The sequence below is a fragment of the Dryobates pubescens genome, chromosome 30 (assembly GCF_014839835.1).
Source record: "Dryobates pubescens isolate bDryPub1 chromosome 30, bDryPub1.pri, whole genome shotgun sequence".
Classification (NCBI taxonomy): domain Eukaryota; kingdom Metazoa; phylum Chordata; class Aves; order Piciformes; family Picidae; genus Dryobates; species Dryobates pubescens.
Genome location: NC_071641.1, coordinates 10,480,059 through 10,507,933, shown reverse-complemented (window position 1 = coordinate 10,507,933; position 27,875 = coordinate 10,480,059). Strand labels below are relative to the sequence as shown.

Here is a 27,875-nt window from a genome sequence, read left to right as displayed (position 1 = left end):
TTGGTTGGAAAAGACCTCTAAGATCATCTAAGTTTTGTTTTTCATATGGTTAAAGACAAGTGCTTGAATCTGGTTTCTTAAATAGCCAAGTCCTGTTTGGCTTAAAAACTATTGTTTTAATGAAAAGAAATAATTTAAACCTAAAAGGCAGAGGTTTTTATCTACCATGAGGGTCCCTTTTAATGCATTTTTATGTCCTTGATGTATTTTTAATACAATTTTCATCAAGCAGATGAGGGTTTGTTAGACCAGCAGTGTTCTTTCCACGGGGTTGTGTAGATGCCGTTAGTCACAGTGCTTGTACTGCCTGCTTGTTTAGGTTTCAGCTAAAACAAGCACTTGCACCGAGTAATTGGAAACAGTGGAATATTATTCTACTAAAAATGGTTGGTTTTGGTGTTGTTTTGTTTTCCCCTGTCGTTTCCAGACCAAGGATCCACAGCTCCATCTCTTTCTGAATGATTACAATACGGTTTTCACTGTGACTCCGAGTGGCATCACCCGCTACCTCACCCTGCTGCAGCCTGTCGACAGAGAACTCCAGCAGCTTTACACCTTCTCGGTAAGCTGAAGGCCCCTGAAGGCACTTCAGGCCTTCTTCAGGGCATGTGTTGAAAAACCCTGAGTCATAACACCCTTGGAGGTCATGGAAGTGTCACAGAAGGAGGAAGAATGAATGGTGAGCAGCAGCAGTAGCGGGGCGGGGAGGCTTCGCTGACTGGGGTGGTGTGCCCTGCCAAAATGCTGAAGCTTAGCTCCTGGCCCACATTTCCCCAGGGATTGCTTTTTCCCTCTCCTTTGTCCTGCTAATCTGACACAACTTGTCTTAAAGGCAACCTTTCATGTTGGTTATGCCCTGAGCCTTGCACACTGCAGACTCAACCTCACCTGAGGGTGTTAAGTGTAGCTCCGACTGTTAAGTGCAGGCAAAAATGAAAACCAAACTGTTTCATTTCTTAGTTGTCTGACTGTATTTCCTCATACCCTGGATCGTATTAAGAACATCGCCCTGCCAGTATCATCTGGAACAGGCTGCCCAGGGGTGTTGTGGATTCTCCTTCTCTGGAGAAATTCAAGACCTGCCTGGATGCATTCCTGTGTGATCTGGTATAGGTGATCCTGCTCTGGCAGGGGGGTTGAACTGGATGAGCTTATGAGGTCCCTTCCAGCCCCTGGCACTCTCCATGATCCCAGGCTTGTATCTTTCTCATGACACACTCTGCCTTGTCTTTTTTGTACCCAGCATGACCCTTGAGGGCACATTTGCCTTTTCTTCACCCTCAAGCTAAGAGCATGATAGCTTCAATACACCTTTCTGCTTTATTTTAGTACAAAATAAAAGAGGGCAGGCTAACATAGACCACAGCCAGAAAGGAAAGAAAGACACACAAAAAAGGGGCATAATGTTCCCTCAGACATGTCTGTGAGTAAACACCTTAACAGCCCTAAAGCAGTTTGCAAATGTTCTGAACGAAAACCCTGTTCCTCTGAATGACAGAATCAACCAGTTTGGAAAAGACCTCAGGGATCATCAAGTTCAACCTGATACCTAACACCTCCTGACAACTAAACCATGGCTCCAAATGACTCATCCAAGCCTTTTTTGAACACCTCTGGGGACAGTGACTCCACCACCTCCCTGGGCAGCACATTCCAATGGCTAATTTCTCTTTCTGGAAAGAACTTTCTCCTCACCTCCAGCCTAAACTTCCCCTGGCACAGCTTGAGACTGTGTCCTCTTGTTCTGGTGCTGGGTGCTTGGGAGAAGTGACCAACCCCCACCTGGATACAACCTCCCTTCATGTAGTTGTAGAGAGCAAGAAGGTCTCCCCTGAGCCTCCTCTTCTCCAGGCTAAACAACCCCAGCTCCCTCAGCCTCTCCTCACAGGGCTGTGCTCCAGACCCCTCCCCAGCCTCGTTGCCTTCTCTGGACACATTCAAGAGTCTCAATGTCCTTCTTAAATTGATGGGCCCAGAACTGGACACAGGACTCTAGGTGTGGCCTCACCATTGCTGAGCACAGGGCAGAATGGCTTCCCTGCTCCTGCCGACCACACTATTGCTGATGCAGGCCAGGATGCCATTGGCCTTCTTGGCCACCTGGGCATACTGCTGGCTCATGTTCAGAGGGTCCCAGTGACTGCCTCCCTAATTCTGTCTGATGTGCATTTGAAAGGAGAGCTCTTTAAGTCTCACTTTAAAATGGTTACTTTGAGGTTTAACACCTTCAGGTGGCTGTGCCCAGGTGAGACTTGTAATGTTAGGCACGTTTGTGAGCTGTGATGTCCAGGCTTTGCTCCTTGAATGTGTTCTGCTCAGCTGGGGATAGTCTCTGCAACGGACTGAAGCTTAGATCCTGGCCCAAAGCACAGAATGATAGAATCACAGAATGTTAGGTTCTGGAAGGGACATCTAATGATCACCCAATCCAACTCTCCTGCCAGGGCAGGGCACACAGGAACACATCCAGGTGGGTTTGGAAAGTCTCCAGAGAAGGAGACTCCACAATCTCTCTGGGCAGCCTGCTCCAGGGCTCTGTCACCCTCACAGGGACAAAGGTTTCCTTATGTTCATGTGGAACCTCCTTTTCTCCAGCTTGCCCCCAGTGCCCCTTTTCCTGTCTTTGGACATCTCTGAGCAGAGCCTGGCTCCATCCTCCCCACACTGCCCAGCACATCTTTATCCCCAGCAGTGAGGGCAGCTCTCATGCGCCTCTGCTCCAAGATCCAAGCCCCAACTCCCTCAGCCTGTCCTCACAGGGGCATGTTCCACTGCCTGCAGCAGCTCTGTGGCTCTGTGTCAAGCAGTTCTCTGAGGTCCTTCTTAAACTGAGGGGCCCAGAACTGGACACAATATTACAGATGCAGCCTTCTCAGGGCAGAGCAGAAAGGGAGGAAAATCTCTCTGGACCTACTAACCACTCCCCAGGATATCATTTGCCTTTTTGGCCACAAGGGCACATTGCTGGCTCATGGGCATGCTTCTATCCACCAGGACCATTTCCCCAAGAAATGCTTCTTCCCTCCCCCTTGTCCTGCTAATCTGACCCCGTTTGTCCTAAAGGCATCCTTTCGTCTTGCCTTTGCCCTGGGCCTTGCACACTGCAGCCTCCACCTCACCTGAATCCTCCTCTAGTTGTTAAGCGCAGCCGAAAATGAAAACCAAAGTGCTTCATTTCATAGTTGTCTGACTGGGTTTCCTTATGTCTGGAATCACATGAAGACCTCAACACTCAGACCTGTTCCTGTTTTGCTTTTTTCTTTCCCCTCCAGATGACAGCTTCTGACGGTGTCCAGGAGAGCCTGCCGGTGACCGTCAACATCGTGGTGATCGACGCCAATGACAACTCCCCCACCTTCTCCAACTTATCATACAGTGTCAAGATTTACACAGACATGGGGCCCGGGGAAGGTGTGATAAAGGTAATTTCAGGACTTTTGATTAGCCTTGTCACTTTTTTTGTCAGCAGCAGATGGTTTTGTCAGTGCCAGTGGGAAATGCCCTGAAAACAGCTAAAAGTGAATTTGTGTCTCCGGCCACAGTGTCATGGAATCATGGAATTCTTCCAGTTGGAAATGACCTACGAGTTCATTCAGTCCAAACATCAACCTAACACCACCATGGCCCAAAGTGCCATGGCCACAGATTTCTTGTATACCACCAGAGATGGTGACTCCACCACCACCCTGGGCAGCCTGTTGCAGTCCCTGACCACTCTTGCAGCAATGAAATGTTGCCTAATCTTCAACCTAAACCTCCCCTGGCACGACTTCAGGTCATTTCCTCTTGGAATACCTCTGCTGTGAGGATAGGCTTAGGGAGCTGGGGTTGTTCAGCCTGGAGAAAAGAAGGCTCCAGGCTCCAATACCTGAAGGGATCCTACAGGAAAGCTGCAGAGGGACTTTCATGAGGGTGTCTAGCAAAGGGACAAGGGGAATGGTTTGAAGGTGAGGGAAAGTAGGTTTAGCCTTAGGAAGTAGTTCTTCAGTATGACGGTGATGGGACTCGTGAACAGGCTGCCCAGAGAGACTGAGGATGCCTCCTCACTGCGGGTGTTTAAGGACAGGCTGGATGAGGCCTTGAGCAGACAATTCTAGGTGAGAGGTGTCCCTGCCCATGGCAGGGAGGTTGGAGTAGATGATATCTGAGGTGCCTTCCAACCTAAACCATTGTATGAGTCTATGATGCTAGGGAGAAGAGACTACCCCCAACTCAGACCAACCTCCTTTCAGGCAGCTGTAGAGAGCAGCCTCCTCTTCTCCAGAGTTAACAACCCCAGTTCCCTCAGCTGCTCCTCACCAGACCTGTTCTCCAGACTCTACCAGCTTACATAGCTCTTAAAGAGTTGCCAGTAGAATGGAATGGAATGGAATGGAATGGAATGGAATGGAATGGAATAGAATAGAATAGAATAGAATAGAATAGAATAGAATAGAATAGAATAGAATAGAATAGAATAGAATAGAATAGAATTGAATTAACTAGGTTGGAAAAGACCTTCAAGGTCATCAAGTCCAACCTATGACCCAACACCATCTAATCTACTAAACCATGGCACCAAGTGCCTCATCCAGGCCCCTCTTAAACAGCTCCAGTGATGGTGACTCCACCACCTCCCTGGGCAGCCCATTGCAGAGTAAGGAACAGGCCTGTCTGTGAGGTGTAGCTGCAGTTCAGCTATTTCATCTGAAGTTCCACAAAAGCTTTTCATGTTACAGATCTCCAAAGTGGAAAAAAAGCTAATAATAATAAATCTTGTCCTGTATGAGCAGGATGTTGAAAGAAAACATTTTGGGAGAAGAGGTAAAGCCAGTAGAACATAACCATCAATGTTTTACCACATCAGAAACCCTTTTTAGAATCACTGAATTATGGAATGCATTAGGTTGGAAGAGACCTCTAAGGGACATCCAATCCAACCTTTCTGCAGTCAGCAGGGACATCTCCAAGCAGATCAGGTTGCTCATAGCCCCATCAACCTGAATGTCACCAGGGATGGGGCCTGCAACCTGTTCCAGTGTTCCACCACCCTGATAGTGAAGAACTTCTTCCTGATGCCCAACCTAAACCTGCCCTTCTCTGGTTTCAGACCATTGCCCCTTGTGTTTTGGTTTTGACAGAAACCCAAAGTCACAGAATCACAAAATTAACCAGGTTGGAAAAGACCTTTGAGATTATCAAAGTCCAACCCATGTCATTTGTTTGGAGAGCAAAGGAGCAGTGAAAAATTTGTTGAGCACAAGCCCAGGGAGAGAAGCAGTTTTAATTAAAGCTTCCAAGCACTGATATATCTCTCAGTGCAGACAGAAGGCAAATCCTGGTTGCACTGAAGTTAATGGAAAAAAATGCTTTTGTGAGAGCTTGGAAGATCTCAGCCCTGCTCTTGAGTGCTTCCACTCTAGAGGGATGAGAAGACAAGATGCTGTCACTAGAGGTCAGCACTCAAAGGTGGTAGAAGGCAGGGTGAGTCTTGGGGAAATAAGTTAAGGAACAAAATGGCATTTTATGAACTGGAATCAGGAGTTAAATGTGTGAAGGCAACAGTGAACAGTACTAGGAGTGAGCTCAGTGTCTCTTCTGGTGCCTACCCTGCTTGAGCTGTACTGACTCCCTGTGCTTGATGCCTTTGGATGCTTGTGGGTGTTATCCTTGGCTTTTTACCAGCTTGGGCTGCAAGTGCTTACAAAGCATCAGTGACAGCCATGGGGGAGTCTTCACAAGATAAAAGTTTGAGACATAATCAAGTCAGCAGTGTGCCCAGGTGGCAAGAAGGCCAATGTCATCCTGGCCTGCATCAGCACTAGTGTGGGGTTGCTTAGCCTGGAGAAGAGGAGGCTCAGGGAAGACCTTATTGCTGTCTACAACTACCTGAAGGGAGGTTGTAGCCAGGTGGGGGTTGGTCTCTTCTCCCAGGCAAGCAGCACCAGAACAAGAGGACACAGTCTCAAGCTGTGCCAGGGGAGGTGAGGAGAAAGTTCTTCACAGAGAGAGTTGTTAGCCATTGGAGTGTGCTTCCCAAGGAGGTGGTGGAGTCACCATCCCTGGAGGTGTTCAAAAGGGGATTGGATGTGGCACTTGGTTTAGTAGCCATGAGGTGTTGGGTGATAGGTTGGACTTGATGATCTTTGAGGTCTCTTCCAACCTTATTGATTTGTAATGGGTTGGGGCAGACCCCCTCCCCACCACAGGCAGAAATAATGACTCTGACAAAGGGATTGCAAAAGTGATGGAGAGTTTAAATGGGAAAACAATAAAATACCAACAATGGAAGCTTTACAGAGAACCACAACAAAAGAGAGAGAGATCCCAGAACATACCCAAGAACGTCCCATCCCCACCTGGGGGTACACCCAAACCCCCCTCCCAGGGCTCTTTCTCCCCCCCAACCCAGCCTGGGGCCAGGGCAGGCCCAAGGGAGGCAGCTCAGCCGTTTGACCTAGGCAGCAGCAGGGGAAGAAAGAGGAAGTGAAGACCCCATGCTGATCTATTGTAGGGGAGCAGGGCATTATGGGAATGGAATACCTGGTTTCCTGTGACCACCCCCCTGGGCTGGGCCCACCCCTTGGGACCTCCCAGGTGTGGTCTGTGCAGTGGCATCCAGGCCAGCACCCAGCCTAAACCACCACATGATTCTATGATTCTCTAAGTCCCTTCAAGTTATGCAGGAGGCTGTGTGGAAAAGAAATAATCACCAACCAAATGTTGTTGCCCTCACTGAGCAAAAGGCAGGTGAGGCTCAGGAGCTGTGGCTTTGTCATCAGGAGCTGTGCTTGCAAAATCTCCTAGCTCTCTGTACAAACGTGTGAAATCTGCAAGGGCAATACAGTCACTTGACATTTGGGGTGCAGAGATGCATCCAGTGCTACACTCCCCAGCTCTCCTGGAGCCCCTTCAGGTACTGGAAGGCTGCTCAGAGGTTTCCCTGCAGCTTTCTCTTCTCCAGGCTGCACAGCCCCAACTCTACCATCCAGGTCCTTCTTGTGCTGGGGGCCCCAGAGCTGGAGGCAGTGCTGCAGGTGGGCTCTGAGCAGAGCAGAGCAGAGGGGCAGAATCCCCTCCCTGTGCTGCTGCTCTCCCTGCTCTGGCTGCAGCTCAGCACACAGCTGCCTGCTGGGCTGCCGGGGATGAGTGCTGGCTCCTGGGGAGTTTGTCACCAACTGACAGCACCAAGGCCTTCTCCTCCACACCACTCTCAAGTCTTAGCTTAGTAGAGACATGTTGTGGGCAGTTTTGCTCTGAGAAGCTGTTGTGTGTCTGCTCCATCACTGCCCATAGCAGGAATGGCCTCTTCTGCCTTCCCACCCTGAGGCTGTATGACTGCTTGTGTAAGGAGCAAGGATGAGATCAGTGCAGTTAGGCAGCTTGGGAACATTGCAGGAGGGAGAAACCAGAAATGATGAGGAAAGAAGAAAAGTTTAGATGTAAATATTCTGCCAAGCATCTGAACTGAACTGATGCCTGAAGTAGATCTGGAACTGTGTCTTGGGCTGCATCAAAAGAAGTGTGGTCAGCAGGTGGAGGGAGGTGATTCTCCTTATATACTCTGCTCTTGTGAGACCCCACCTGGAGCACTGCATCCAGTTCTGGAGCCCCCAGCAGAAGAAAGACCTGGAGCTGCTGGAGCAGTTCCAGAGGAGGCTACCGAGAGGATCAGAGACTGGAGAACCTCCCCTGTGGGAACAGGCTGGGAGAGAGTTGGGTGGGGCTGCTCAGCCTGGAGAAGAGAAGGCTGCAGGGACCCCCTAGAGCAGCCTACGGGAGAGCTGGGGAGGGAGTTTTGACAAGGGCTGGGAGTGCCAGGATGAGAGACGATGGCTTTGAGCTGGGACTGGGGAGGCTGAGACTGGAGATAAAGAAGAAGAAATTCTTGAGAGTGAGGGTGGTGAGATACTGAAACAGGTTGCCCAGGAAGGTTGCAGATGCCCCCTCCCTGGAGGTGGTTCAAAGCCAGGCTGAATCAGGCCTTGAGCAATGTGGTCTAGTGGGAGGCATCCCTGCCCGTGGCACAGGGGTTGGACTTAGGTGATCTTTTAGGTCCCTTCCAACCCAACCCATTCTGTGATCCAGTTGTTCATAGGAACATAAGAACCAGGGATTCATGAAGAGGAGCTGAGAGGGACTTAAGCTGTAAGTCTAGGAGGGTGCAGGAAGCCTGGGTCATGTGCTGTGTTTGGTGTGTTGTGCCTGACAGTTGCAGGTTAGTGTCCTGATGTGTCGGAACATCATGCAGCTGGAATGCCAAGAAGGGCAGTCTTCATAGGATGACTGAGGGGTTCAGGAGAATAGTCACTGAGATGCTTCTCATTTGATGAGTGCTGGGTACAGCCTCTCCCATGGTGTCTTGGTCTAGTGCGAGACCGATGCTCCTTCACCCCTTCCAACAGGGGCAAAAGAACAACTCTCACACAAAGGATTGGATAGGATGGAAAGTTTAAATGCAAATGAGATTCAGAACTGCACAAAACACTACAAAGCATACAAAAATACACAAAATCCATAGTCTGGGCTTAGCACAGAACCCCCTTAAGCCAAAGCTTTCACAAACCTCCCTTTAAACCAGGCCAACAAAGCCAAGCCTTCATGCCCCCCCCACTACCCAGCCCTCTCTATCCCTTGTACCACACTATTGTGACACAGCATAAAATTCAGCTTGGCAGCTCCAGGCCCCAGTTAGGCTGCTCCAGGCCCCAGTTAGGCTGCTCCAGGCCTAATTGGCAGCATTGCCAAGGCCAAACTCCAGGCTTCCACTCCCCCACGAGGAGATAACAGCCTGCAAGTCTTCCCCCTGGGAGCAGAGAGGGAGGGGAAAAAGGGAAGAAAACTGAAACTGCAGCCAGGTTTATAGGGATGCAGGGATTCTGGGAATGAAATACCATAATTTCCTGTGTCCACCCTCTGGACTAGACTCTCTGGACCTCCTGGAGGCCTGTAACTATGGTTTGTAAAGGCAACCATGTCAAGCCAGTACAAATGGGCAAATGGGTGATGCCCCATAAAGCAGCCCAGCCCTTAATGGTTTGCACTCCTAAGAAAGAAGGCAACCTCCACTTTTGGTAATACACCTGAGGCACTTAATTTTTTAGCATTTCAGTGAATTTGTTCTAAGCTATTGTGGACTTCCTTTGTGGTCTTGACAAGATTTTGACGTTTTTTTACATGAAATTTAATATTTCACTGAGCCTATGGACAGAAAAAAAAGCAAGCAGCTGAGTTTTTCATGTGCTCTCCTTGGTGTTTTATGTTGCATGCAAGTGGAATTAACTATTACACCTTGGGGCTTTTATTCTTCAGCTGCCTTCTTATACTAGTTGCAAGGCTTGATCCCTGCTCTTTCAGTTCTGTAGCTTTCCTCGGGCTGAGGTGGCTTGAAAGTTGTAGGTGGTGCTCTGAAAGGCTGTGACCTGCTGAAGGTTGAGTCTGATGCTGTATTGATTGGTGGATTCCATTATATCTTGGTGTAACAGAGATGTCAATGAGTTCCTCTGCCTGTCAACTGTGAGAGTGTCCCAGGGATGAGCAGAGGGTGTCTGCCAGGCAGATATTTAGTGCTGAGTGCCCCCAGCTGACATAATGCCTGTTGATCCTGCTTTAGGCTTCACTTTCATGTCATTGTGTGTAACCCTTAAATCCTGTGCTGGCCACTGCCAGGAGTGTTTGTGTCAAGGAAGCTGAAGCAGAGGGCCCAGCAGAGCCCTTTCAAGAAGCTACTTTGTCTATGGATTTTTTTAACCCCATCCTGGCTTTAGGAGCCCTGCAGGGAATCATGTCTGAGGCTGGGATTTCTTTCACTGCTTTGTACATTCCAGGGGGGCTGTGCTGCTGCACCTGCTGGTGCCCCTTGCCATGTCCCATCACAAACTGCTCAGCTGCAGCTGGGAGCAGCAGCAGGATCCCCATCATGCCATCATCATTTTCTGCCATTTCTACTCCACCACTGTTGGTACTGGGCAGCTGGGTGCTCAGGCAGTGCTACCAATGCCTGCTGTGGTTGTGGCCTTTTAGAAGTCCAATACTGCTCATGCTACTTTGTGCCATCGCATCGACTCTTGGAGGTAGTTTATGGCCACACAGAATTCAGAGCCCGGCAGCAAACCAGGGAGAAAATGAAGAGCCATCTGAGAAAACCCTGTGGAAAGAAGAAACCAACATCAGAAAGCCAGGAGTATTGGTGTAGTTGGGTGATCCAGTGGTGACTCAACCCTGCATGTAACAATCACAGATGGCAGGGGTTGGGAGGGACCTCTGGAGATCATCCAGTCCAATCCCCCAGCCAAGGCAGGTTCACCTAGAGAAGCTCACACAGGAACACATCCACATGGGATTTGAATGTCTTCAGGGAAAAAGACTCCACCAGCTCTCTCTGCAACCTGCTCCAGAGCTCTGTCACACTTAAATTGAAGAAGGTCTTCCTCATGTTTAGATGGAACATCCTACATTCAAGTTTGTGCCCAGTACCTCTTGTCCTGTCGCTGTGCACTGCTGAAAAAAGCCTGGACCCATCTTCTGGACACCCACCCCTTAGGTATTTGTCAGCATTAATAAGATGCTCTCCAGCCTCCTCTTCTTCAAGCTAACCAGCCCCAGGTCTCTCATCCTCTCCTCACATGAGAGCTTTTCCAGTCCCCTCAGCATCTCAGTGGCCCTGCGCTGGACTCTCTCCAGTAGTTCTTTGTCCTTCTTGAGATGGGGAGCCCAGAACTGGCCATAGTACTCCAGGTTAAGCCTCACCAGCACAGAGTAGAAGGGATTGAATCTTGGGTTGAATTTTGTTTTCTGAGTGTGGTGATAATTAAAATGCAATTTTAATTGTAGTAATACAAGTCAAAGGATAGGCACTGAGAGCAGTTTGCTCACACACATCAGGTGTGGAATAACTTCTCTTCTTCTCTGCATGTGTGGAGGAAGAGGAGACATGAAAGGGCTGAGCTAGGACACGATGCTGTCCACTGGTGTGACTGAGGTGTGGATGCACATGTCTGACTGTGCCACCACAGGGCTCTGAGGGGAAAGTTCAGATTGCCAGTTCTTTGCTTTGTGGTGTGGCAGTTGGAAACACTGATGCACAACACTCGCTAAAAAACTAACAAGTGTGGTTCCTGAACTCTTGTTTTCTGTCTGCCTGTGTAAATCACAGAGTGCCAGGTTGGAAGGGACCCTGGTCCAACCTTCCCACCTAATAATAGATTGATATGAGATGACCCAGCACCCTGTCAAGCTGAGTTGTGAATCCGTCCAGTGGAGGGGATTCCACTATTTCCTTTGAGAGATGATTCCGGTGTCTGACTGTTCTCATGGGGAAACATTTTCTTCTGGAGCCCAGTCCAACCAGATTTAATGTGACAGGCTACAGAAGTAGGATGAACCCATTGCTCTTCCCAGGGCAAGAGCAGAACCCCCTCACTTCATTAGGCTGGATGTTAGGAATTAAGTTCTTCACAGAAAGAGTGATTGTCCATTGGAATGGAACTGCCCAGGGAGGTGGTGGAGTCACCATCACTGGAGGTATTCAGGGAGAGACTTGATGGGGTGCTTGGTGCCATGGTTTAGTTGATTACATGGTGTTGGATGATAGGTTGGACTCAATGATCTCGAAGGTCTCTTCCAGCCTGGTTAATACTGTTCTATTCTATTACAGAACAAGAGGACACAGTCTCAAGCTGTGCAAGGGGAGGTTTGGGCTATGATCTTAGAAGAAAGTTCTTCACAGACAAAGAGATTGCCAATGGGAATGGGCTGCCCAGGGAGGTGGTGGGGTCAATGTCCCTGGAGATGTTTAAGAAAAGCCTGGATGAGGCACTTAGTGCCATGGTCTGATTGATTAGATAGGGTTGGGTGATCAGTTGGACTTGATGATCTTGGAGGTCTCTTCCAACCTGGTTGGTTGATTTGATTACATTCATCATTATAATTTGAGGTTAAAATATAAGGCCTTAGACTTTTCTCATGCTTGGAGTCCAAACTGTTCAATGATCTAGATGAAATGCTGCATGTGGGAGCAATCACAGCCTTGGCCAAGGCAGCAGAGTAGAAGTACAGCCTCAGTGGCATTTATCATACAGCACCAAGATGCCCCCTCCAAGCCCATCCTTGCAGGTAGGTGCTGTCATGTTGCCATGTGGCAGGGGCCTTGTACCTCTGTGATGTGCATGGTTGTGTTCCCCACATGTGCGTCCATAGAGAGCAGCTGCCCTTTCCTTCCTGCTGGGCTTCCTCTAGGGCACATGCACACCCGAGCCCTACCATCACTGTTCTCCAGCTCCACACAGGGAGACCTTGTTGGCTAAGACCTGGGTATTAGAGCTGCTGGCAGTCACAAAGTTGTCACCTCAAAGAGCACAAATAGAGATGGGAGCTTCCAGAACTTAAACATTGATCCTGTTGTTACATTAGTGACCAACATATCAGGGAGGCCTGATAGCAGCTTTCTGGTACCTGAAAGGAGCCTAAAAGAAAGTTGAGGAGGGACTTTTGTCTAGGGCTTATAGTGACAGGATGAAGGACAATGGCTTTGAGCTGCAGGAGGGGAGACTGAGACTGCAGATTAGGAAGCAATTCTTTAGAGTGAGGGTGGGGAGACACTGGAACCTGGGGAGGTTGTGAATGTCCCCTTCCTGGAGGTGCTGCCTTGAGCAACCTGGGCTGGAGGGAGGCGTCCCTGCCAACGGCAAAGAAGGTTGGAACTGGATGATCTTTAAGGTCCCTTCTAACCCCAAACAATTCTATGATTCTCTGACATGGTGAATGTCTTCTTCTCCCTTCCCCTCCTTTATAGGATGTATTATAAATTCCAATCCACAGAGTAAACTTAGTCTTAATTAGTCTCCTTCATTAGTGGCTTAAAATAAATTGCTTGCAATCTTCGGTAAGCAGTTTTTTTCCTCCGCTCGATGACGGTTTTACGCCTGCTATCCTTCATTTAAATTGTGTCCTTGTTGTACAGTAATTAGCAATTACTGCCTATGTTACAGGTGCTCCAGTTCCCCCCTCTCCTCCCCTTCCCCCCCGACGAGTTGCCTTAGCAGAAGCGCTGGCAGCCCAGCCCTGAAGCACGCTTGCTGACGCTCTGGTTTTGACTTGCAGCTGACTGCTGTAGATGCGGACGAGGGAGCCAATGGACAGATAGTGTATGAGATTTTGGCGGGGGATCAGGGAGACTTCCTCATCAATGACCGCACAGGCCTTATCACCATTGCTCCAGGAGTTGTGCTGGCAGTGGGGCGCTCCTACGCCCTCACTGTCAAAGCATCTGATAGTGCTCCTCCTGCACAGAGAAGGTAATTCCTCTTCTAACGAACCTCGCGTTTTGCTCCGTGCCCAGCGGCGTGGCGCGAGCGCGGCGCGCCCTGCCCCCCGACCCCACGCTGGAGTACCCTCTGCTGTGTGCTGGGGAGGGAAAGAATCACCTGTGGGAGAAGTGCTTGAGATGTTCAAGGTGAGGCTCGACGAGCAATCTCATCTAGTTGGGGGTATCCCTGCTGACTGCGGGGAGGCCACATTGGATAACCTTTGGAGGTCTCTTCCAGCCCAGCTCTGGGCAGCACCAGTATAGGCTGGGCAGGGACTGAAGTTTTCTTTTGGACTTGGGGGTTGTGGTGGGTTGAAGATTCCCCCCAGCATTAACTTTATGCCAGACCAACTCAGTTAGAAGCTGTATTTACAAGCAAAAGCTACACTCAACAATGGAATGCAGTGAATATGCACAAAATAGACAGCAGTCACAATATTAGCAAACAACACAAAACCCCCACTGGTCAGAAGACCAGAGGAGCCTGTTCCACTGCCCCCCCCACAATCCCCCCTGTCCCGAGAGAGAATACATAGAATAGACCAGGTTGGAAGAGACCTTCAAGATCATCGTGTCCAACCCATCAACCAATCCAACACCACCTAAACAACTAACCCATGGCACCAAGCACCCCATCAAGTCTCCTCCTGAACACCTCCAATGACGGCAACTCCACCACCTCCCCAGGCAGCCCATTCCAATGGGCAATCACTCTCTTTGTATAGAACTTCTTCCTCACATCCAACCTAAACCGCCCCTGGCGCAGCCTGAGACTGTGTCCTCTTGTTCTGGTGCTGGCTGCCTGGGAGGAGACCAACATCCGTCTGTCTACAACCTCCCTTCAGGTAGTTGTAGAGAGCAATAAGGTCACCTCTGAGTCTCCTCTTCTCCAGGCTAAGCAACCCCAGCTCCCTCAGTCTCTCCTCACAGGGCTGTGTTCCAAACCCCTCACCAACTTCATTGCCCTTCTCTGGCCTCGTTCCAGCAAGTCAACCTCCTTCCTAAACTGAGGGGCCCAGAGCTGGACACAGGACTCGAGGTGTGGCCTAACCAGTGCAGTGTACAGGGGCAGAATGACCTCCCTGCTTCTGCTGGCCACACTGTTCCTGATGCAGGCCAGGATGCCATTGGCCCTCTTGGCACACTGCAAGCTCATGTTCAGCCTACCATTAACCAGCACCCCCAGGTCCCTCTCTACCTGGCCACTCTCCAGCCACTCTGACCCCAGCCTGTAGCTCTGCATGGGGTTGCTGTGGCCAATGTGCAGAACCCGGCACTTGGATGTGTTCAATCTCCTGCCCTTGGCCTCTGCCCATCTGTCCAGCCTGTCGAGGTCCCTCTGCAGAGCCTCTCTACCCTCCAGCAGATCAACTCCTGCCCCCAGCTTGGTGTCATCTGCAAATTTACTGATGATGGACTCGATGCCCTCATCCAGATCATCAATAAAGATGTTAAAGAGCATGGGGCCCAGCACTGATCCCTGGGGCACACCACTGGTGCCTGGCTGCCAGCTGGCTGTGGCACCATTCACCACCACTCTCTGGGCTCAGCCTCCAGCCAGTTCCTAACCCATCGCAGTGTGCTCCCATCCAAGCCATGGGCTGACAGCTTGGCCAGGAGTTTGCTGTGGGGGACAGTGTCAAAGGCCTTGCTGAAGTCCAGGCAGACTACATCCACAGCCTGCCCCACATCCACCAGGCAGTCACCTGGGCATAGAAGGAGATCAGGTTGGTCAGGCAGGACCTGCCCTTCCTAAATCCATACTGGCAGGGCCTGATCCCTTGGCCATCCTGTAAGTGCTGTGTGATTGCACTCCAGATGACCTGTTCCATAATCTTGCCTGGCACTGAGGTCAGGCTGACAGGCCTGGAATTCCCTGGCTCATCCAACTGGCCCTTCTTGTGGATGGGCACCACGTTGGCCAGCTTCCAGTCTTCTGGGACCTCTCCAGTGAGCCAGGACTGATGAAAAATGATGGAGAGCGGCTTGGCCAGCACATCTGCCAGCTCTCTCAGCACCCTAGGATGGATCCCATCTGGTCCCATGGACTTGTGGGGATCCAAGCTGCTGAGGAGAGCTCCAATCACCTGCTCATGGAACACAGGGAAACTATGCAGCTCCCTGGCTCCTTCTGCCAGCTCTGCAGGCCAGCTGTCTGGAAGACATTCTGTCCTGCTAGTAAAAATTGAGGCAAAGAAGGTGTTAAGTACCTCTGCCTTTTCCTCGTCCTTTGATACAACATTTCCCTCCATGTCCACCAAGGAGTGGAGGTTGTCCCTGCCCTTCCTCTTGCTATTAATATATTTATAGAAGGACTTTTTGTTGTCCTTCACAGCTTTTGCCTCCCTAATTTTCTTCCTGCATGATTTGCCTACATCCTTAAACATTCTGTGGGTTGTAGAGAGAGAAAGGAGTTGAGGGAAAGCAGTGGGTTAGCCTTATCCCAAGGCCAGCCAAAAGCACATTGTCTTCTCCCAAGTGAAGCAATACAGCCAAGATCAGAAGAGAAGAGACAAGGAATGGGAATTGGAAATGTGAAGAATTGTTATGGTACATCACCTTTCATCCCAGACATTTATGCAATGAATTTGTTTAGAATAATCCTTTGTTTTCCTTTTTACACCCAGCAGTGATTTATTTACATTGTTCTGCTTTTCTGCTCAAAATGTGCAGATAAATTTTAAGAGTATAGCCTCGAACTACCACAAGGGTGCTGGGGAACAAGAAGCTCAACACGAGCCAGCAGTGAACACTTGCAGCCTGGAGAGCCAATCACATCCTGGGCTACAGCAAGAGAAGCACAGCCAGCAGGTTGAGGGAGGTGATTCTCCCCCTCTGCTCTGCTCTGCTGAGACCCCACCTGGAGCACTGCTTTTACAGAAGAAATCTGTGTCCAAAGTGTAACACTTGGTCTCCTCAGGATGTTGTTCCTAGGTGGGGGTGACCTAGCCTTCAAGAGAGAGGGCAGGTGAGATAACTAGGCAAAGATCATAGAGCCATAGAATAGAAGTATAGAACTGTTCCAGTTGGGAAAGCCCTCTAAGATCATCCAGTCCAGCCATCAGCCCAACACCACCATGGCCGTTAGACCATGTCCCAGTCTGCCATGGCCATGCATTTCTTGAACACCTCCAGGGACAGTGACTCCTCCAACCTATTCCTAATGGGTGACCCTATTCCAATGGCTATCCAAAGATGCAAGAGAAAAGACAGAGTTGATATCTGTCTCACAACTTCTGGGAGACTTTTGGCTCACTTGGTCAGTTTGGAGTGGTTGAACAGCAAGTGTGCCTGCAGCATGGTCTTTAGAGCCTGTGTACTGAGTGTCAGTGTTCCAGAGGAGCCTCATGTTTGCTGCCTGCAATAATGGGTTGGAGGTTCAGTGCAGGCAAAGGGTTTGTCAGGTTTCCTCAGTGGGTTTTGATGTCTCCTGCATTGCCATGGCTGACTAGTCTGAGGTAGGTTTGGGCTTCTTGGTGTGAACCACAACATGCATAAAACTGGTTGAGGAAGGCCTCTAAGATCATTGAGTCCAACTATTGGCCTGAGACCACCATGGCCACCAAACCATGTCCCCAGGTGCCATGGCCACATGTTTCCTGAACACCTCCAGGGATGGTGACTCCACCAGCTCCCTGGGCAGCCTGTTACAAAGCTTCACCACTCTTCCAGTAAAGAAATTGTTCCTAATCTCCAACCAAACCCTCCCCTGCCACAATTTCAGGTCTCTCATCCTATCACCTGATACTAAGGAGAATGCTGCAACCTATCCTAGAGTTATGTACATCTGCCTTCTCCCAGCATTATCCTCTCCATCCATGCTTTCTGTTCCTCTTCCAAAGAAAGACAGCAAACTGACCCTGCAGTCAGGGAGTGCTGCAGGGCTGGACATGGTGCATGGCAGGAGCAGTTACCGTCTCAGAGCTTGTCATGCTCTTCTACAGGACACAGAATGATCAGGGGACTGTGAGTCTTCTCTGTGGGTGCAGTGTGTGCAGCTGATACCTTACTGCTTTGCTTTTCAAGGAGCACTTGGGTTGCTTCTAAGGGGGTGACTTGGTTTCTCTTCTGTGAAGGTGGCAGTCTGCTTTAGTTTGGATAGAGAGTGAAAAATAGGTCCTGAAGCTTTCAAAGGGAGGTTGTTAGAGCCAGAGAACACACAGTGTATAAAACAGACACTGCTGGTTGCCTTGTGCCTGTTGGTTTATTGATTTTTGGCTGGCTTTGACTGATTATTTTTCTTTCTTTCATTGCAGGAGCTCTATTACCACTGTTTACATTGAGGTCCTTCCACCCAACAACCAGAGCCCTCCTCGCTTTCCCCAGCTGATGTACAGCCTGGAGGTCAGCGAGGCCATGAGGATTGGAGCTGTTCTGTTGAACCTGCAGGTACAGAGGCTCCCCTGCAAGCCCTCACCACCTGCCTTCTGCTTGTGACCCTGCCCTGCACACCCCTGCCCTTGCATACAGGGGGGAAGGAGAGTTGAGAGGGTTTTATAGGGATTGAGAAGCATTTCATTGTAATGGTCACACCTGTGACCAGCCAGGTAGATGTGGGGCTAGCACTGCATGTTGCCTACCTTGATTTCAGCAATGATTTGCACACTGTCTGCCATAACATCCTCACACAGAAGCCTAGGCAGTGTGGATCAGATAAGTGGACAGTGAGGTGGGTTGACAACTGAGCTCAGAGGGTTGTGATCAGCAGTGCAGAGTCCATTTGGAGCCCTATGGTGTTCCCCAGGGGTCAGGAGTGGGTCCAGTGTTGTTCAGCATCATCATCAACAGCATTGATGAAGGGGTGCTGGGCACTCTCATCCAAGTTGATGGTACCAAACTGGGAGGAGTGGCTGACACCCCTCAAGCTGTGCTGCCATCCAGACAGATCTGGGCAGGCTGCAGAGCTGGGCAGAGGGAACCTCATGAAGCTCAAAAGGGCAAGGGTAGAGTCCTGCACCTGGGAAGGAACAACCTCCTGCAGCAGGACAGGGGAAGGAGGACCTGCTGGGAAGCAGCTCTGCAGAGATGGACCCGGGAGTGCTGGGGGACAACAAGGTCACCATGAGCCAGCAACGTGCCCTCATGGCCAAGGAACCTGATGGTGTGCTGGGATGCATTGAGAGGAGTGGGACCAGCACTGAGGGAGGTTCTTCTCCCTCTCTACTCTGCCCTAGTGAGGCCACATCTGCAGTACTGGTTCCAGTTCTGGGCTCCCTAGTTCAAGAGAGACAGGGACTGGAGATAGTCCAAAGCTGCTGAGGGGCCTGGAGCATCTTTGTGAAGAAGAAAGGCTGAGAGTTCTGGGGCTGTTTAGCCTGAAGAAGAGCAGCCCCAGACGGGATCAGCAAGAGATAAAGGGGCAGGGGGAGGGGCAAGAGGATTCTTTTCAGTGGGACCCAGTGACAGAACAAGGGGCGGTGGGCACAAACTGGAATCCAGGAGGTTTCATCTGAACAGGTTCTTCCTCATGTTTAGGTGGAACTTCTTACATTCGAGTTTGTGCCTCCTACCCCTTGTCCTGTCACAGGGCACCATGGAAATAGCCTGGTCCCATCCTCCTGGCACACACTCTTGAAGATCAGCATCGATGAGATCCCTCCTTAGGCTGCTCTTTTGCAGACTAAACAGCCCCAATTCTCTCAGCCTTTCCCCATCAGAGAGATGTTCCAGTCCCCTCTGCATCTTCGTAGCCCTTTGCTGTACCCTTTCCAGCAAGTCCCTTTCATTCTGGAACTGGGGAGACCAGAACTGGACACAATTCTCCAGATGTGACCTCACCAGTGCAGCGTAGAGGGGGAGGAGAACCTCCCTGACCTGCTTGCCTCCTGCTGTTCTTTCTGCTGCTGCATGCTTAGGACATCAGCTTTCTCTTCTTTTTCACACCAGGAGAATAACAAATTAGCCACACTGCAGCTTACTCACACCACAACCCCCCTGCTAACAGCTTATTTACAGCTCCCTCAGCTGCTGCTGCATTGTGTTTGCTCCACAGGTCTTGCAAACCAGCTGTGTGAAATAGGTGGATAAATTACAACTCTTCAGATATTTTTCTTAGGGGGAGGGGAGAGATCAGGGTGTTAATATCCTTATGAAATAATTATGGCCTCAAGTCTAGAGCAATCAACTCATTACAGCACGCTCTCCTGAGCTTGGTTCCTGGAAAGATGATAGCATTAATCAGACATCACGTGAGGCTGTGCAAAGGAAGAAGACTGGAGATGCCTGAGCAGAACAGGAACCAGAGAGAGAGTGCCAGCCTGGTCTGCTTTAAGTCAGCATAGCTCTGCTGAAGTCTGATGAACTGAGTGGATTTATTCTGGACAGCAAGTTCCCAGCAGGACAACGATGTGTCCTTGTGGCCAAGAAGGCCAATGGTTTCCTGGGGTGTGTTAGGAAAGATGTGTCCTGCAAGTCAAGGCAGGTTCTCCTGCTCCTCTACTCTGACCTAATGAGACCACATCTGGAGGATTGTGTCCAGTCATGGGCTCCCCAGTTCAAGAGGGGCAGGGATATACCAGAGAGTGTCCAACTGGGGCTCTGAGGATGCTGAAGGGACTGGGACATCTGTCAGATGAGGAAAGGCTGCGAGCCCTGGGGCTGGTTAGCCTGGAGAAGATCAGCCTGAGAAGAGATCTCATGAATGTTTAGAAATATCAGAAGGGTGGGTGTCAATAAGGGGCCAGGCTCTTTTCAGTGGTGTCCTGGGGCAATGGAGACTGGCTGGAACCCAGGAAGTTCCACCTCAACATGGGGGAAAAACTCCTTTACTGTGAGGGTGCTGGTGCCCTGGAGCAGGCTGCCCAGAGAGGTTGTGGAGTCTCCTTCTCTGGAGACCTTCAAGCAGCTCCATCTGGGTGTGTTCCTGTGTGACCTGCCCTAGGAGATGTTGCTTTGGCAAGGGGGTTGGACTCAATATAATCTCCAGAGGTCCCTTCCAGTCCCTGCCATTCCATGATTCTATGAGTGAGATCAATTCCCAGCAGCTGAAGCACATGGTTCTGTGTTTTACCCATGCAGTAAATGAATAAAATGAGAAAAAACAAGAATTCAATGCAAAAATGTGTGAAGTGAAAGGGCTCCAAGCAAGTCACTGATGCAGGTGAATGGGTGAGGTTCTGTTAAAGTCATTTGCTGAAGCAGGATGAAGATTATTCTGCATGGTTAAGCTGAGAGTCACCTGTGCTGAGGGAGGATGACTCATTTAGCTCTGGGATGAAAATTAACTGCTGGCATGTCCTTAATGCCTGCAGTGAGGTCTGGCTTGAAGAGCCTTTCTGTTCAGGAGCCTTCTCCTCACTGCTGGGGAGATGCTCAGCTTTGGAAACCTCAAAGAGTAGCAGAAGCAAGAAGAATGCTGAGAAATAGAACCAGTAGTGTTTGCTGGAGAGGTGCTGGAGTGTATGGCTGAAGGTTTGGGTGCTCTTGGGAGGCAGAGGGAAGGTTAGGAGGTTTTAGTATTCCAACATTTAATCCAATTTAAGTGTGGTTATAAAGCAAACTTTGTTGTTGGAATAATTCATTTCACATTTCACCCAGAGTTTGTTTTGCTCTTCAAATGGTGATAAAGACATGAAGTTGTTTTGGCTGGATAAGACCTCTAAGATCATCCACTCCAACCATTCTCTAACTCCACCAACCTGGTGCTAACCCATGGCCCTCAGCACCACATCTCTGGCTCTTTGAAACATCTCCAGGGATGGAGGTTCAACCACCTCCCTGGGCAGCCTGGGCCAGTCTTTGGGAAAGGCTTTCAGTGAAGAAGTTGCTTCTAATGGGCAGCCTGAGCCTCCCATGGTGCAACAGGAAGCCTTTTCTTCTGTCACATGTTAGCTGGGAGAAGAGACCAACAGCCACCTGCACCAGCCTCCTTTTATGTATTTGCTGAGAGTGAGGTCTCCCCTCAGCCTCCTTTTCTCCAGACTAAACAGCTCCCAGTTCCCTCAGGTGCTCCTCACCAGCCCTGTTCTCCAGACCCTTCACCAGCTTTGTGGCCCTTGTCTGGACACACTTCAGCACCTCAATGTCCTTCTTGTTGTGAGAGGCCCAAAACTGGACCCAGTATTCAAGGTGTGGCCTCACACATGTTGAGTACAGGGAGACAATCACTGCCCTGATCGTGCTTGGGAAAGTTAGATGAGTAAATCTGGAAGAATCATAGAATGGTTTGGGCTGGAAGGGACCTTCAAAGGTCATCTAGTCCAAATTCCCCACAGTCAGCAGGGACATCCTCAACTAGACCAGCCTCCCAGCCAGGACACTGGTGAGTGTTTTGGTGGAACAGCAGTGGCTCTTCCCCTTTATCATGGTGATAAGGGCTCCCCTAAGCCTTCTCTTCTCCTGAAGGCTGAACAAACCCAGCTCTCTCAGCCTTTCCTCCCATGGCAGAGGCCTTCCAGGCCTCTGATCATTCTTTTGGCCCTTTCCTGGACACCTGCCCACATCTGTTTTGTACAGCAGGAACCAAAACTGCAAGCATTGCCGTGTGGCTTTATCACAGCTGAGTAGAGTGGGACAATGACTTCTTTATCCCTGCTGGTGTAGCCCTTGTTGTTGCAGCCCAGCATCCTGTTGGCCTTTGTCACTGCAACACTTTGTTCACTCCTACTCAGCTTGCTGTCCACCAAGACCTCCAGGTCCCTTTCCAGTGGGCTGCTCTCAAGCCAGGTGGATTCCAGTCTGAGCTTCACTCCTGGGTTATGTATTCCCAGGTGCAAGCCCCTGTGCTTGTCCCTGCTGAACTTCATAAGGTTCTTGCTAGCCCATTCATTCAGCCTGTCCAGGACTTCCTGGAGGGTGCCTCTCCCTTCTGGAGTGTCAAACCTTGCCACTCAGGCTGCACCAGGGGAGATTTAGGCTGGAGGTTAGGAGGAAGTTTTACACAAAGGGAGTGATTGCCCATTGGAATGGGCTGCCTGGGGAGGTGGTGGAGTCACCATCACTGGAGGTGTTCAGGAGGAGACTTGATAGGGTGCTTGGTTGCATGGTTTAGTTGGATGGGTGGTGTTGGATGATAGGTTGGACACCATGATCTTGAAGGTCTCTTCCAACCTGGTCTATTCTATTCTATTCTATTCTATTCTATTCTATTCCATTCCATTCCATTCCATTCCATTCCATTCCATTCCATTCCACTCCACTCCACTCCACTCCATTCCATTCTATTCATTTTGGTGTTGTCTGCAAACCTCATCAGGGTCTTCTTGATCTGGATTAGGAACTGGCTGGAGGGCCAGGTTCAGAGAGTGGTGGTGAATGGTGGCACTGCCAGCTGGCAGCCAGGCAGCAGTGGTGTCCCCCAGGGATCACTGCTGGGCCCAATCCTGTTCAATATCTTTACTGATGATCTGGACAAGGGGATTGAGTCCATCATCAGTAAATTTGCAGATGACACCAAGCTGGGGGCAGGAGTGGATCTGTTGGAGGGTAGGAGAGCTCTGCAGAGGGACCTGGACAGGCTGGACAGATGGGCAGAGTCCAAGGGCAGGAGATTGAACACATCCAAGTGCCAGGTTCTGCACACTGGCCACAGCAACCCCAGGCAGTGCTACAGGCTGGGGTCAGAGTGGCTGAGAGCAGCCAGGCAGAGAGGGACCTGGGGGTACTGGTGGACAGCAGCTGAACATGAGCCAGCAGAGTGCCCATGTGGCCAAGAAGGCCAATGGCATCCTGGCCTGCATCAGGAACAGTGTGGCCAGCAGGAGCTGGGAGGTCATTCTGCCCTGTGTTCAGCACTGGTTAGGCCACACCTTGAGTCCTGTGTCCAGTTCTGGGCTCCGCAGTTTAGGAAAGAGGTTGAGCTGCTGGAAGGTGTCCAGAGAAGGGCAACAAAGCTGGGGAGGGGTCTGGAGCACAGGGGACTGAGGAGAGGGCTGGAGCACAGCCCTAGGAGAGGCTGAGGGAGCTGGGGCTGCTTAGCCTGGAGAAGAGGAGGCTCAGGGGAGACCTTCTTGCTGTCTACAACTCCCTGAAGGGAGGTTGTAGCCAGGTGGGGGTTGGTCTCTTCTCCCAGGCAAGCAGTGACAGAAGGAGAGGACACAGTCTCAAGCTGCACCAGGGGAGGTTTAGGCTGGATGCTAGGAAGAAATTCTTCTCAGACAGAGAGACTGGCCATTGGAATGTGCTGCCCAGGGAGGTGGTGGAGTCACCATCCCTGGGAGTGTTCAAAAAGAGCCTGGACAAGGCACTTGGTGCCATGGTTTAGTTGATTAGATGGTGCTGGAGGATAGGTTGGACTTGATGATCTCCAAGTGTTTTCCAGCTTGGTTAATTCTGTGATTCTGTGTTCACTAGTGAAGATATTAAACAGCATTGGTCAGCAGTTTGGTGCAGCAGGGTTAAGAGGTCATGCTTTTGTTTCTCACTAACATTTTGCTAGTGTTGCATCCAGCATGAGGATTATAGACCATGGGAGAGAGCAAGCAAGTTGTTTTATCTGTCCCTCTGAAGATCTGCAAAACAGCAGTGCCAGTCATGGAATCATAGGATTGCTCTGGTTGGAAAAGACCTCTAAGATCATTGAGTCAATAACAACACAAATGCAGCTGCTTTACAGTTGCTTATCAGGCTTTAAACTAAAAAATCCAATTTATTGTCCCCTTTTCCCTTCAAATTGCTCATGCAGATGATGGAAGGTTCTATTTTACCCTCCACTACTACTTTATGTTCTAATGGACCCAGCTGATTGGTGTTTTAATTAACAGCACTGGAGATGAAGTAATGCAATATTTAATGATCTCCACAGCATTAATTTGTAAATAAACCTCTGAGTTTATTGCCTGCCTGGGAGGCATTTTATTGCTTCATGTGCTGCCAGCCATTATTAATTAAAATATGCAAATGGTGTCATTTTTTTTTCTGGGAGCCTGCAAAACAAATAGGGTCCAGGTATGAGCTGAACAAGGAAGCAACATCAGCTGGTTGTGTAGGATTTATGGAGTCACTGGATGCAACTGAGCCAAAGAAGAGGTGGGTGGATTGGTCTCTTCTCCCAGGCAACAAGCACCAGAACAAGAGGACACAGTCTCAAGCTGTGCCAGGGGAGGTTTGGGCTAGATGCTAGGAAGAAACTCTTCCCAGCAAGAGAGATTGTCCATTGGAATGTGCTGCCCAAGGAGGTGGTGGAATCCCCATCCCTGGAGGTGTTTAGGAAGAGCCTGAATGAGGCACTTGGTGCCATGGTTTAGTTGATCAGATGGTGTTGGGTCATAGGTTGGATTTGATGATCTTGAAGGTCTTTTCCAACCTGGTTCATTCTATTCTATCCTATCCTATTCTATTCTACTTCTATTCTATTCTATTCTATTCTATTCTATTCTATTCTATTCTATTCTATTCTATTCTATATTCTATTCTATTCTACTCTATTCTATTCTATTCTACTCTATATTCTATTCTACTCTACTCTATTCTATTCTATTCTGCTCTGTTCTATTGCTCTTCTCTCAGCTGCAAGGCTTCAGGGCTTTCCCTTATGCTGCTCTTTAGGGTTAAACAAAACCAGAAGATTGTTTGTTTTAATTAAAGGATAAACTATTTGCCATGATTTATTTAAGTATGTTGACTGACAGGTACAGGCTGCTAGTGGTCTCATCTCACAGTGATAGGACAAGAGGGAAGAGCCTCAAGCTGCACCAGGGTAGGTTTTGACTGGACATCAGGCAAAGGCTTTTCCCAGCAAGAGTGGTCAGAGATTGGCAGAGGCTGCCCAGAGAGGTGGTGGAGTCACCAACCCTGCATGTGTTTAAAGGTGGTTTGGATATGGTGCTTGGGGCTATGGTTTAGGGGTGACCCTTGTAGAGTAGGGTCAGTGGTTGGACTCGGTGGTCCTGAGGGGCTTTTCCAACCTGGATGTTTATCTGATTTTCTTTGGACACAGAAATGAAATTAAGAGAACTAAAGCATTTTTAAGGTTTTTTTTTAATCTTTTTGAAAGTCTTCTGGCTTGTTGTGAATGAATCCAGACCATAAACAAACCTCCTCAGACACCCTTGAAAATGAAGTGAGGACAGGACTAGAGAATCCCAGCATGCTGGGGATTGGAAGGGACCTCTGGGGATCATCCAGTCCGACCCTTCTGCTAAGGCAGAATCATCCACAGCAGGTTGCCCAGGATCACAATGGCCAGGTGGATTTGGAATCTCTCCAGAGAAGGAGACTCCACAGCCTCTCTGGGCAGCTTGCTATAGGGCTCCAGCAGCCTCACAGGGAAGAATTTTTCCCTTCTGTTAAGATGGAACTTCCTGGGTTGCATTTTGTGCCCATTTCCCCTTATCCTGTCCCTGGGTACAACTGGCAAGAGTCTGATCCCAGCCTCTTGCCCCACAGCCTTTGCCTCTTGGTCCCCTCTGGGGCTGCTCTTCAGCAGGCTAAACAATCCCCTGCAGGTAAGGTAAAAACAATACAAAGGACCAGTAACATGGAATAGCACAGCATAGCACAGCATAGCATAGCACAGCATAGCACAGCATAGCATAGCACAGCACAGCACAGCATAGCATAGCGTAGCATAGCGTAGAATAGAATAGAATAGAATAGAATAGAATAGAATAGAATAGAATAGAATAGAATAGAATAGAATAGAATAGAATAGAATAGAATAGAATAGAATAGAATAATTAACCAGGTTGGAAAAGACCTCAGGGATCATCAAGTCCAACCTGTCACCCAACACCTCATGACAACTAAACCATGGCTCCAAGTGCCACATCCAATCCCCTCTTGAACTCCTCCAGGGATGGGGACTCCACCACCTCCCTGGGCAGCACATCCCAAGGGCCAATCTCTCTTTCTGGAAAGAACTTTCTCCTCACCTCCAGCCTAAACTTCCCCTGGCACAGCTTGAGACTGTGTCCTCCTGTTCTGGTGCTGCTTGCCTGGGAGAAGAGACCAACCTCCACCTAGCTACAGCCTCCCTTCAGGGAGTTGTAGAGAGCAAGAAGGTCTCCCCTGAGCCTCCTCTTCTCCAGGCTAAGCAACCCCAGCTCCCTCAGCCTCTCCTCACAGGGCTGTGCTCCAGACCCCTCCCCAGCTTTGTTGCCCTTCTCTGGGGGTCCCTTCCAACCCAGGTGATTCTGTGATTCTGTGTTGTTGTCACTTCTCTGCAGCACAAGAACCCTGAGGTGCTGCAGCTTTCCCCTGAGTAGCCTGCCTGTAATTACCACTGTTGCCTTAGAGAGAGTCAGAATCACAGTCTCACAGCATCACCAAGGTTGGAAGAGACCTCAAAGATCATCGAGTCCAACCTGTCACCACAGACCTCATGACTGAACCATGACACCAAGTGCCACGTCCACTAGATAACCTTAATAGAAATTCAGGGGTTAATTTCCCAGTTTCTAAATTGAAGGTAGGAAAAGAAGGCTTTGGAACTGACTTAATTTTATCCTCTTTTTCTTTTCCTTTTTTTTTTTCTTTTTTTCCTGAAGGCTTTTGATAGAGAGGGTGACCCTATAAGATACCTCATTCAGAATGGAGATCCTCAGCAAGTTTTTAATCTCTCTCAAAGGTAAGTGTAAAACCCTTAGCAAATAGACTTGTAACTTTCCAGTGAAGTGCCTGTGTGGGCTGAGAGGGAAAGAAAAGGCTTGGAATCAGTAATTCAGCTCCTCCTGAGACTGGCTCTTAGATGTTAATGAGAGGTCCAGGGATGTTATTGCAGTCTGGAGTTTTGCACAGGGGACTCTTTATTTATTTTAAACACTTCAGTAGGTAAAGCTCACCGAGCTGGAAACATTCTATTTCAAAGAGTGACCAGGGATTAATTAGAAACCTTCTGCTTGTCAGCTCTTGACTAATGACGGGGACAAGTTTTGCTTCAGTTTCCTGGCTTGAAGCATTTGGGGCTGTAGTGGGAAGTGTTTTGAGCATTGTTTTGGAACCTCTTTTCCTTCAATTGAATAATTACTTTATAAATAGAGTTAGAAAGAGAGGGGACATCTCCAAATGATGAGCAGCAGACAGAACTGTGCCTGTCCCACCACCTTCTTTATTATGCCCAAGAATTATTTATACTCCAAAGTAATTTTTGTTTGTTTGTTTTGTTGTTGTAGGAAGAAGGGAGGGTGGTGAGCTGCATCCAGGGGTGCTTCAAGGAGAGTGTAGTAAGCAGGTCAATGCAGGTTCTTCAGCCCCTCTACTCTGGCCTGGTGAGACCACATCTGGAGGATTGTGTCCAATTCCAGGCTCCCCAGTTCAAGAGGGGCAGGGATATACCAGAGAGTGTCCAGCAGAGGCTCTGAGGATGCTGAAGGGACTGGGACATCTGGCTGATGAGCAAAGGCTGAGAGCCCTGGGGCTGGTTAGCCTGGAGAAGAGCAGCCTGACAAGAGATCTCATGAATGTTTAGAAATATCAGAAGGGTGGGTGTCAATAAGGGGCCAGGCTCTTTTCAGTGGTGTCCTGGGGCAATGGAGACTGGCTGGAACCCAGGAAGTTCCACCTCAACATGGGGGAAAAACTCCTTTACTGTGAGGGTGCTGGTGCCCTGGAGCAGGCTGCCCAGAGAGGTTGTGGAGTCTCCTTCTCTGGAGACCTTCAAGCAGCTCCATCTGGGTGTGTTCCTGTGTGACCTGCCCTAGGAGATGCTGCTTTG

General features: G+C 49.5%; 1 protein-coding gene across 1 annotated transcript in view; it reads left to right on the top strand.

Moving 5' to 3' along the window:
• PCDH15 (protocadherin related 15) overlaps positions 1-27,875 on the top strand; it is a 995,294-nt gene that overhangs the window by 821,564 nt on the left and 145,855 nt on the right. Inside the window, exons 16-20 of the mRNA XM_054174769.1 lie at positions 428-562; positions 3,273-3,422; positions 13,081-13,274; positions 17,542-17,674; positions 26,710-26,789. Coding sequence (XP_054030744.1) covers positions 428-562; positions 3,273-3,422; positions 13,081-13,274; positions 17,542-17,674; positions 26,710-26,789 — 692 coding nt within the window. The remainder of the gene's footprint in view (positions 1-427; positions 563-3,272; positions 3,423-13,080; positions 13,275-17,541; positions 17,675-26,709; positions 26,790-27,875) is intronic.